Genomic DNA, 12,437 nt, shown 5'->3' with positions numbered 1-12,437 from the left:
TAGTTTAAATCCTGATGATACCAAAAGGTTGTCCTGTTTATTTAAGCACAAGTGATTAAGTTGATGCAGTTTCACTTCTAATAGCAACAGACTCATTTCAATTAAAATCAGCACCAGGTTAGATTGACATCAAACAGCAACAGTACCTTGAAATTTCATGCGAAATCCTTCAGCCCAGAAGCACAAAGCCCTAGACACTTAACTGCCCACTGGGATCAGTGGGAATTATATGCCTAATATCTTGCATATCTGGAGCAAAGCAAAAAGCAGGTTTTACGATGCAGTCCCATGAAGCATCAGCATAAAGGACTAAGTGCTTAGAAACCTGAAGTCAAAACAACTTTGTACTTTTGAAATCCATGCCCCGTATCATATATACTCTCACTCAAGCATATAAGGAATTCAAATCTTTTATTTGATATCCATAAACCCATAAACGTTGCTATTCTATATTTCTATGCAGGAAGGCAGTTTTCCCCTAAAACATTATGCTTTTTTAATAAACAACAAACTTTTAATTCTATTGCGTGAAAGGGCTACAAATATACATTTGTTAATCAAGCAGACTACACAGATATTTTTGCTTTACAACTGGCACCTATATTGCTGGTACACTTGCTGGCTCAGTTCTCAGAGCACTTTGCCCATGGAGTTTAGGTTACCACTTTCTGAAATATGGGCAACTGCAATTATTATTAAAAAAATTACGTGCTGAGGCAGGTATTGCAAATCCATTCCTTTTTTTTTTTTTTTCCCAGTCAGTACTCACAGAGCCCATCTGTATTCACAGTGCAGATGTCATTGCACTCTACACCAATCTGGTGGCATAAAATAATGTTCAAAAGTCTGGTACAATTGTTAGCAAACCGGTTTTGCTCCCGTTTTAAGGAAGCCCACAGCACGGAGCTGCCATCCCGACAGTAGATGGAGCTGCGAGAATTCGCCGGGAAGTTTAAGGAAGGACAATAGTTCCGAGTGAAAAGTCTGTTAACCCGGTACTATGAAAACAAGTACGTGTTAAATAGAAGGGACAAATGTCGACCCTTTCCTGGAAGGAATCACACACAGACAAACCCATAAGAGGACTTGGAAACTAAGCAATCGGAAATTCTGAACATTTTATATGAATGAAGCACATGCTTAACACAAACTATTTCTTCAAAACTACACAGTACATACGTTGATGGAAAAATCCTATAGAAAAAAATTGACCAACCATGTCAGCACGTCAAACTGCCTAGTACAAGATGGTGGATGCACACGAACTAAGTGAGAACGAGAATTTAAAAAACAGACCACATCCACGGATTAGTACTTCAAAAATTTCTCTGTCAAGTGTTTCAAAGCCACTAGCAAAAAAGTCAGTTAGGACCTTTACCGGCAACAAAATATTTACTCTAAGTACACAGAGATTTTTAAAGCAGCAGAAGAACACTTGCTTCAAACCTAGAAAAGCCTGAAAACCGTACGGAATTGATCCTAGGAAAAAAAATTAGACGTGTAAAGGTCAATGAACACAATGATTTATTTAAAAAATAAAAAACGTAAAAACCATTTTTTTTTCCTCCTTTACAGAAATGTTAAAGTCAGTCATGGGATCCGAGTAGCTTTTGTAGAAAAAAACGTAGTAGCCAGGTATCGAGTCCTTACAACAAAGGAAATTCCCCCCCTATCCCTCCCCAGTTTTTACTCCAGATCAGCAAGACATTTCCCACCCCGCACCCCCCCAAAAAACAAATTAAAACAAGACATTTTTCGTTGCTAGTATAAAAACGACCAAGGTCCAAGTAATAATAAAAAAATAGAGTCCATCAATGACTGTAACACAAAGTATGTGTATGTGGGGCCCAGTCCATCTTCAGAGAGAACGAAGTGGCACAGGCAGCAGAGGCGACCCTCAGGGGGCATTTAGGAGCCGCTCCCACAGCAGGGAGGCATTTAAAAGGAGCTGCCGTTCGGCGGGTGAGGGGAGAAACCATTGAGAAGCTGCCCCGTATCGAAGGGAGGGCTCTCCACGCCTCCCTCCTCAATGGGTATGGGCACTCCAAACTCAGAACGAGCCGCCCCCGTAGCCTCCCCCACCGTAACCTCCTCTGTACGGTCCACTGTTACTGCGGCCCCCCCAGTTGCCGCCCCCTCCTCCACCTCCTCCGCCGCTCTTCATGGGGCCGTAGGAGGACTGGTGCTGGCTGTAGCTGCCGAACCCGCCGTACCCGTTGCCGTAGTCGCCGCCGCCCCCTCCGCCGCCGCCTCCGTAGGACCCGCCGCCGTAGGAGCCGTACCCGCCGCCTCCGCCCCCGCCGTAGCCGCCGTAGCTGTTGTAGCCGCCGCCCCCTTTGGAGAGCCCGTTGTGATCCCGGTTGCCGGAGCCGCCGCCGCCCCGGCCCCTTCCTCCTCCTCCTCCTCTGCCTCCCCGCGAAGGCCTGGAGGAGCCGCCGCCGCCCCCGCCCGCCTGGATGTCCTCCTTGGGCACGGCCTTCTTGACCTCCACGCGGTGGCCCTGGATCGGGTGGAACTTGACCACGGCCGCCTTGTCGGCGGCGTCGTGGTTCTGGAAGTAGACGAAGCCGAAGCCGCGCTTTTTCCCGCTCTGCTTGTCGGCGATGATCTCGGCCTTCTCCACGGGGCCGAACTGGCTGAAGTGCTGCACCAGGTCCCCTTCACCCACGTCCCCCTTCAGGCCGCCCACGAAGAGCTTCTTCACCTTGGCGTGCGCGCCGGGCTTGGCCGAGTCCTCCCGGGACACGGCCCGCTTCAGCTCCACCGCGTTCCCGTCCACCGCGTGGGGGGACGCGGCCATGGCGGCGTCCGCCTCCTCCACCGCCGAGTAGGTGACGAAGCCGAAGCAGCGGGAGCGCTTGGTCTGCGGGTTGAGCACGACCACGCAGTCGGTGAGGGTGCCGTAGGCCGCGAAGTGCTCCCGTAGCCCGGCCTCCGTGGTCTGCACGTTCAGCCCGCCGATGAACAGCTTGCACAGCTGCGAGTTCTCCATGCTGCCGCCGCTGCTGCCGCCGCCGCCGCCGCGCCTGGGCCTGGCCCCGAGACTCCTCCTCCTGTTCGGGGGCAGCAGCTCCGGAGGTTTTTTCCCCCCTTGCTCCGTCTTGCCGCCTCTTCCCCCCGCCGCGAGCAGCGCGACCTCAGGGCTGCGGCGGCCGCCGGCGGTGGGTCCCTGGGCGCGGCGCGGCGCCTCCGCTCCCGCCTCAGCGGCCCGGCAGCGCAGTCGGGGCCTCCCCGGTGCCGCCGCTCCCGCGGAAAGGCGGGCGGGGGTGGGGGCGAGCACAGGGCGCGCACAAAATGGCGGCGGCGGCTTCTCGGGAGCGCGGCCGGCGACTGGTGCCCACACAAAGGGGCCGCCGGGAGCTCCGCCCCCCGCGTACGGCCCGTGCTCCGCCGCGGCCAATGGGGGCGCGCCGCCAGCGCCGCCAGCCACTCAGCTTTAAGGGGGCGGAGCGGTGGGCGCGACGGACGCGCGCGGCGGCCAATCAGAGGGCGCGACCCCCGCCACGGCTCCAGGGGGGTGCGCCGGTTGAAGGACTGGGCGGGCGGCCAATGGGGGGCGCGGGACGCGCTCGGCGCGCGCCGAGAGGAGGGGCGGGGCGATGCGCCGGGCCCGCGGCCAATCGGGGCGCGCGCTGCGGGACGGCGCGCGCTCCCTCCGCGGGCGGCCCCGCCCCACGGCGCGCGGGGGGTCGCGCGGGAGCGTTTGAACGCGGGGACCGTTGGGAGCCCTGAGGGGGGACCCGCCCGGCCCCTCACGGAGCCCCGGGCGGGGCAGGGGGGCGGGCACCGCCGCGGTCACCCCAGAGCACATCGCGCAGCACGGCGTCCTCGCGGTGCTGGGGAGATCCCATACCGTCTCTGGGCAGTCTGTGCGCGGTCACTGCACGGGAAGGTTCTGCCTCATGTTCAGGTGGCCCTTTTCTGTGCATCAGTTTCTGCCCGTCGTCTCGCGTCCCGTTGCTCGGCACCCCTGAGCAGAGCCTGGTCTCTCCTCCTAAGACCCACCTTTGGACACCGACACTCCCGGACCCGCGGGCACAGCCCCGCCGGGCTCTGCTGTCCCTCTGTGTGTCCCTCGCCTCCCCCTCAGGGCATCGCCAACTGCGAGTTCCTCACTCCCCTCCTCTGGGGTTTACCCGCTCCGGTCCGTCCGCTTCCCGTTTGCTCCCTCTTAGCGGTGGCTCTTCCCACCGTTGTGTTCATCCATCCCTTTTCAACACACTCCCGGTCTGTTTTCTCAGAAGGACATTGAGGGGTCGGAGTGTGTCTCGGGAAGGGAGCTGGGGAAGGGGCTGGAGCAGCAGGAGCGGGTGAGGGAGCTGGGGGGGGGGGGTCATCCTGGAGAAAAGGAGGCTCAGGGGGGACCTTCTGGCTCTGCAACCCCCTGACAGGAGGGGGGAGCTGGGAGGGGTCGGGCTCTGCTCCCAGGGAACAAGAGACGGGACGAGAGGGAACGGCCTCCAGCTGTGCCAGGGAAGAGTGAGATTGGATATCAGGAAAAAATTCTTCACAGAAAAGACTGTCCAGCCCTGGCACAGCTGCCCAGGACAGTGGTGGAGTCACCGTCCCTGGAGAGATTTAACAGAGGTGTGGATGTGGCACCTCGGGACATGGGTTAGTGGTGGCCTTGGCAGCGCTGGGGGAACGGTGGGACTCGATGAGCTCGGAAGGCTTTTCCAACCTGAACGACTCTGTGATTCCTTCTCACTCACTTTTCCAGCTACTGTTTCCTCCCCCGTTTCCCAGTCCTCTTTCCAACTCTATCACTGCCTCCTCATCCTTAAATCTCTGAAAAGGAGGTGTTTTCTCAGAGAAATAACTAGAGTTCAAGGGTATGTGAGCCCTATGAAATGACTAATAGCGAGATCAATTTCCTTTCCCTTTTTTCTTTTTTTTCTTTAATAGTACCTTAAACATTGCCAGCATGAAGACTGCAGCACTACTTTAAAATTTAGTGAATTTTTCACCAGAGACAGGATTTTTTTTTTTTTTTTTGGTCTTACAGCCACTGGGATTTATGTTAAAAATTACACAGGAACTAAGAATGGCTTTTGCGGTGAAATGTTCTTTCCTTGAAGGTCAGTTCACAGTGTGGTTCAATTCACCCACCGTTACAGTTTTGCACTGGGCACCGTGTCAGGATGTAATTCCACAGTTGTCTGAGCTGATATGCTCTGGGATTGCTTCGCTCCAGCCCGGGAATCCTGCCTTTTTCCATGTGCCAGCCTTGATGCTTGTGCAAACACACAGCAATGCACTTAAGAGAACTGAGACAGCCAAAAATAATTTTATCACGAAAAAGAACTTAAGTTTTCAGCTGCCTCAGCTTTCTGAAACAGTTTTTTTTTCGCATGATCTGCTGGTGCTGGCAGGAGGAAGGAAGCGGAACTGCAACATCCCCCGATAGAGATGAATTGGAAATGCTCCCTTGGAGACTGGCAGACACAAGTGTAACACTGACTGTGCTGGAAGGTTGGTTAACCACAGCCCCAGAGGAAGTCCAGAGAGGCTGAACATGATGTCACATGTTTAAATCCATTTATCTCAATGCATGAACAGACACAATCATTTTATCTGGTAGAAAAGAGAATATGCTCGTAGTGTCACTGAAGTGTTTGTGGTTTAAAAATAAACAAATATATCCTACTCTTAAATAAAAAGCTTCTTCCCAGAGGCCATCTGCAAGCTCCACACAATTACAGGAAACACAAAACTATATTTCGCCTACTAGTTGTTGTAAAAACTGTGTGGCCCTTTGCCAGAAAAATTAATATATTTCATGTAGAAAATAATCCATGAGACCCATAATAATTTACAGCAAAAAGGAAGAAAATTTAAGAGGAGCTTCTCGTGGCCTCAATGGATAACGAAGAAAGAGAAGGCTTGTTTGCAGCTCACTTTCTCTGCCTGAGAACAAGACAGACAAGTAGGCCAAGGAAGAGATCAAAGGAGTCACTGCTTGCATCAGGAGGAGGACATGAGGGTCTTTAAGATGTGAGTAAATCAGTAGGAAAAATAAGTCACTGACACTACTCAAGTGTAGCCCAAATCCTTCCTCTTCATTTGCACTTCTGATTAATGAAAGGAAAACGCCTTTCTGACAAACATTCCCATCACTTGCAGGTGAAAATGTCTCCTCTGATACTACAGAAAGGCCAAACTCCTTGACCTGGTGTCCTTCTGTGGCCCTGGGGAAGGAAGTTTCCTAGACAGCTGAGCATCAGTTTCTTCTGAGTCTCCCAGACTTTCATGCTTCCCAAGTCATCTGAGCTGCTGTGGAGATTCCAGCCAGACCTCTGCAATTCCTGTCGGATTCATGCCTGGTGAGGCATCCAGTCACCTGATCTGTGCAGCCAGGCACTTGTTATACACATTCCTATGAACTAGGTGGCTTTCCCTGCTCCTGAAATGCCCTTTTCCACCATACCTTTGAACTGTTTCTAACTGTAAATGAGTAAATGCATAACCCTCTCCCATGTGTTTAAAAATTCCTAGGAAAGCACCATGCAAAAGAAATCTGTACTCTTCCCCTTCGGACAGGGCAGTTGCAGCAAAACATTGTTTCAACTCTGATAGCAACCTATAGAATAAATAAAAATCATTGTATAAGCACCTGAAGTTTCTAAATTTAGGCACTTTTTCAGATAAAAGCTCCACCTGTGTCATCCACCTAAAGGAAATGTATTTCTCAAACCAGAAGCACTGGCCAAATAATGCCCTATGTTAAATGTCATCATAGGATATTTTAGTTAGAGTGTCCTTAATTAAGTGTTAGAAAGAAACCACATCGTTTTCATGCATATAACTTTCCAGTTATTCCAGTAGAAATCATACTGTCTGGAGTCCACAGGAGGGCATCACTGCTTAAGAGATCATAAAAAAGACATCTGAACAGTCCCTTTCCAGCACTAGGCTTCCTATGCTACTATATGTTCTGAGTAAAAGATGATACAAAATAAGTTATTAAGGAATTGTTTATATCAATTTTTGTCACTAAAGAAACATACTCTTGTCCTGCTCTTCAATGAGTCCAAACTGCCAAGACAGAAAAGGAACAATGAAGATTTGGAAAAGAGCATGAGGGGCAATAGAACATTAGTCACAAGTAGCTCTTATAAATATTTTACATAAACCTTCATATAAACACAAAATCATATTCTTTTACCTTCATATAAACACAAAATCATATTCTTTTAACTTGTTTCAACATCTTTGTTTTAAAAAAAATTAATCAACATCTGTTGACTCTGGAAGCCAACCACATTGATATAGAACAATTTAAGTATATCACTTGGATTTTTAATGAGTTTAAGTATGTTTTTTAGTATAGTGCAGTCCTCCAGACTTAGGTCTGGTCTTACCTTTCAGCAGACAGAAAGTATTTTGAAACCCACAGGAATCCTTCTTGCAGACATTTTGCTGAATTAGTTCTGCATTGACTATAACAACACCATCTTAGCTACACTTCACCCAGGTTTTTCTAACTGTGCATAGGTGGAACAGTTGGGAATATGGGAGATCAACAATAATTTCCCACGTCACCCTGAGATCTGCACACATTCAGGCAAGGGTTTTTAATCTCATCATTTCAAAGAGATATTATTAGGCTTTTGGAAGCCCCACTCTTAGCCAAACCAACACCTCAGGCAGAGAGTAATTGTGCAGGTCATAAGAAGACATTTTGGGTAAAACATCCAGCAGCACCAGAAGCTTCCCCACCCTGGCACCTTGGTTTAGCTACAGGTGTGAAAACTTGTGGAAGATCTACAGCTGTTTTTGAGAGAGCTCTTGCCTTTTTATCAAAGGTTTATCTTTCACTCTGTTCAGCTGTTTTTACTTTAATCTGCATGAACATCAAACCTGTGATCTTACTCTGGAGATTCTAATGAATTAGCACTGGTTGGGAGAGGGGTTTTTGTTGAAAAAGACTGATTAAAAAGCACTGAGAGGGAACTGGATAGTCCTTTGTCTCCCTAAAGTTTGAACATGACACCCCTCAGGATAAAAATATCTCCCCTGTGTGAATTCTGATGGGGAATAAAACACTCTTGTATCTGCTTAATGCAAAATAAGATATCTACAGATAAAAAGGTAACTACAGAATAACCCAGAGGAACTATTTCTTCAGTAAGTGGTATCAAAGTTTATCTACTGAACAAAATCTTCCCTGAGCTCTTTGTAAGGGGAGTTTGCTGAAGAGAGAAACACACCTTTGTGAAGGGTGAAGTGGGAAGTCATCGGAGAATTGAATTTGCATCCTTTTCTTTGGACTTACATTACATTTTTCCTTAAATCCTGCCCTCCCTCCTCTTGCCTCTGAAGTTCAATTTCTCTTTCCCTCTTTCATCTTTTCACTCTTCTGTAATAATGCTTGATTTCCTTTCTTCCCTTTCCTAAAATTTTATATAAAAGCTGGTCATAATTTGAAGTGATAGGATGAAAGTAAGGCAGCAAAATATGGTCTGAAAAGTCAAGGTTCTTGTGAAGGATCAAAGAACATAGCAATGCTGTGACAGATGTGAGAGGGGAGATCTTTCACTGTATCTTAGTCCAGGATCATAAGTTTTGCCAAGGGAAGACCTGGAGCCAGCAGCAATCTCAGCCACACTCTGATCTTTCTCATCTGCAAATCTTTCATTATGTATTTTCCAGTTGAATTAAAATCTACTTGCTTTTTATTTTTTTCCCTTAGCTATTCCTAGCCTCCATCTATTTCTCATTCCACAGAACCTCTGTAGGGTGGTTTTGTGGAGCTTTTGCATGACTGACATTTAGCTTTGTTTGAACACAGCAGGCAGAGTTGTGCCATGAAGCTCAGTAAGTACCTGCCTGGAATTAGCTGTAAGACATCCGTGTTATTCAAGAAATTTTAAAATGAGGTGGTGGGAAGTGAGCCTTCCAAGGCACAAAAATAGCAATCTAGAATTCATATTTTGAATTCAGAAAATCAAAACTGCCATTACAGTTTGAAACATGCTGGAAAATTGAAACAGATTAATAGGAAAAACCTTTTGATTATATAAGTATTTCTTAATTAACAATTAGGACACTGAAAGATGTCATGGCATGAGAACAGCAGGGTTTGGTGCTCACAGTGTTGTTATAAAAAGACTGTAAAATGGGGAAAAAACAAACCAGAGATACACTTTATCATATTCCTCCCAAGTCTGTGAGCTATTGAAATAATTCATTTTTTGACAGAGATCACTTTGGGTAAAAATCAGCTGGAGAAGTTCTGGAAAGATACAAAGAATTGAATCAGGATTTGGAAAGTGGAATCTATTATAAAATATGAATTAACACAGTCACACTCCTATTACAATTACTCACATATCTTATCTCTTTTTCAGTGAGAACAGTGACTTGGCTGACCCAAAAAATCAAGATGCTAACCTTCCAGCCAGGGAGTATATCCATCTCCATCTCTGTGCCAACTGAATAAGGTCCAGAAATTAGCCAGCAGTTCGTGGCATGACATAACTTTAAAAATGAATATGCCATTATAAGTAACTCATTTATAGTTAAATCAGATTTTCAAACGGTTGACTTTTCATTCTAGGCATGAGCTAATTGAGAATCAGAATTAAGAATCAGAATGAGGATGTTGCAAAGCAGTCCTCTAGAGCTATGCAGTATAATGGAGTGAAACCTAAACTCTGGGTAGTGAACACGAGTGATTTTTGTGATAATTTTTTTCCAATTAGGAAAAAAATTCTGAATCATGGAGCAGTGCTCAAACTTACACATACACATCATTGGGGAAAAAATTACAGTGCATACTTAGCTAATATTCAGATGTTGCTAGTTTGGTCACATTAGAAGCTATTTACTGAAGATCCCTTAGCAGGGTGTTGATCTCTCCACAAAACAGGGAAATGTGCAGGGACTGTGTTTTTCCTCCATCAGAGCATATTATCTTACTTTCCTGGCATTAACCGGCACATCTGACACTAACACAGGAGATTTCCAATTATTCTTGTTTATTTTTCTAGGCCTCTTTGAAGTGCTATAAGGAATAGTGCTTATTAGGAGGAAATATTCCAGGAGAAAGACTTGGGGGTGTTGGTTGACAAGAAGCTCAACACGAGCTGGGAATGTGTGTTTGCAGCCCAGAGAGGCAAAGGTGTCCTGGGCTGCAGCAAAGGCAGCAGTGAGGGAGGGGATTTGCCCCTCTGAGAACCCCCCTTGCAGTGCTGCCTCCAGCTCTGGAGCTCCCAAGGTAAGAACTAGGTGGATCTGTTGGAGTGAGTCCAGATGAGGCCATGAAGATGCTCCAAAAGCTGGATGCTCCAAGTAGCTCTACTATTGAGCCAGGCTGGGAGAGCTGGGGGTGTTCAGCCTGGAGAAGAGAAGGCTCTGGGGAGACCTTGGAGCCCCTTCCACTGCATAAAGGAGCTCCAGGAGAGCTGGAGAGGGACTTTGGACAAGGGCCTGGAGGGACAGGATGAGAGGGAATGGCTTCACACTGACAGAGGGAAGGGTTAGATGGGATATTGGGAAGGAATTCTTCCCTGTGAGGGTGGTGAGGCCCTGGCACAGGTTGCCCAGAGAAGCTGTGACTGCCCCATCCCTGGAAGTGTCCAAGGCCAGCTTGGATGGGGTTTGGAGCAACCTGGGCTAGTGGAAGGTGTCCCTGCCCATGGCAGGGGGTGGAACTGGGTGATCTTTAAGGGACAGAACCCTTAACACTCTGTGATTCCATGACCCTTCAGAGATGTTACAGGTCACTGAACCAGCTCTTGGCTGATCTGCTGTTAAAGAACTCTTTCACCTGGGAAGCTGAGAAATTCCACATCTGTACTAAATCTTGCTTTCTGAAGAAGGGGCTGCACCAGGAACGAGCACTTCTGCACAGCTACATGAGAGAAGCAACTAAGCAACAGCAAAAGTTTGGAGTGATAAACCACCAGCCAAGATTCCTGCTGGGCAAGGAATCATGTAAATGCCAAAGCAAAAGGAGAACTCGAAGGACTGACACGCTAGAGAATTTTTCACCAACGCATTGTTGTCAGTGCAACAGAAGTTACTACAAACTTAGACTTTAAAAAACTGTCTATGATGGCGCTTCACCCATCACTTAATACTGAGCACTTTAGAAACAACATGATCATTGATAAAAAGCAAACACAATTCTGGTATCCATTAACCTGTTTTGCAAACAGACAGTCCAGCATTTGACTGAAAACAACGTACCACGATCCCTCCTGCACAGCCGTAGGTCCCACTCAGCATACACACCTTTGCCATCAGGCTTGAACACACCAGGAGCAGCTACACCCACAGGCCTCTGATGCTGGATGTGATCTAACTCACAACAGGTTACAGCACAATTAAATCCACACGAGGCAGCAGGTTGATGTGCCCGTAAAACCGAGGGATCCCACTTTAAACACTCCAGTTTTTCCGCAGATGAAGGACTGCACAGAGTTATATTGGAAACAGAGGCGTATGTCAATAAGCAAATTGACCTTTGAAATTTTTAAATAGAATCAGAACATCTTTTAATTTTGTTGACTTATTCCCTTTATAAACACATAATGCATTTTTATGGCTTGTTCTGACGCCTATCTTGCACACTGCATGTTCAAGTCCTGATTCACTTCCTTGGGTTACAGTACAACCAGAAGCAGAATTTCTAAAGTACTTTGGCAAAGCTTTGTTTTTGTAGTATTTTTGACATAACCAAAACCAGCAAGTTCTAGAAATGCTTTAGAAAAGTATATTCACATTGCTTGGTTGTAGCATTTTTGGTTAAAATGTCAGAACTGCCAGACCACACCTAGAATAAAAAGCAATGGGCTAAACTAAAGAGAAGGAAGTTTTAGGGGGAGGTGTTAAGGAGTCTTCCTAACAGTAAATTAGGCTCTTGTGTACCTAATGTAGGATTACCACAGATGGTTAAAAAGCAGGCTGGACGAATACATCACAGATAGACAGAAATATATGAGAAGCAGGAGGTTTGTCTGGGGATGACAGAGGCCCCTCCACCCCAGCCCTAGTTTCTGCAAATACAGTAGCATGACAACCAACAATATTTCCAGATAATTAGTTCTAAACAGCAGTTTCATCAGTATTGCTCATCCCAACAATCCTACTACTGCTTTTCAAAAATCATTCTCTCAAAAAAACACAGATTGAGATATTAAGGCTTAAGTGGACCCAGATACTAATTCAAGAGTTTATACAGCAACTTACCACATCCTAAGAAAAACAGTTCCTTTCCTATCCCATAAATGTCCGCTCTAAATATTTAGTAGGGAAACACTGAATTGAATACTAGTATTTGTAAATAAGTGACTGCAAAATATATGAACTTTTACTGGAAAAACAATAATAAAAATAATGCCCCTTTTCACCATGTGCTAATGCAATGTGCCATGCTTTGCTTTTCAGGAATATTTTTGTATCTGTGGAGTATAAGCTAAAATATCAATTTA

General features: G+C 46.8%; 1 protein-coding gene across 1 annotated transcript in view; it reads right to left on the bottom strand.

The window, feature by feature from the left end:
* KLHL3 (kelch like family member 3) overlaps window positions 1–3,342 on the bottom strand; it is a 62,065-nt gene extending 58,723 nt beyond the window's left edge. The window contains exon 1 of the mRNA XM_064672146.1: window positions 2,214–3,342. Within this exon, the coding sequence (XP_064528216.1) occupies window positions 2,214–2,992 (779 nt within the window). The 5' untranslated portion in view covers window positions 2,993–3,342. The remainder of the gene's footprint in view (window positions 1–2,213) is intronic.
* Window positions 3,343–12,437: the final 9,095 nt, after the last annotated feature.

Source organism: Pseudopipra pipra, chromosome 15 (genome assembly GCF_036250125.1).
Source record: "Pseudopipra pipra isolate bDixPip1 chromosome 15, bDixPip1.hap1, whole genome shotgun sequence".
Classification (NCBI taxonomy): Eukaryota; Metazoa; Chordata; class Aves; order Passeriformes; family Pipridae; genus Pseudopipra; species Pseudopipra pipra.
This window is presented reverse-complemented; position numbering and strand designations above follow the sequence as displayed.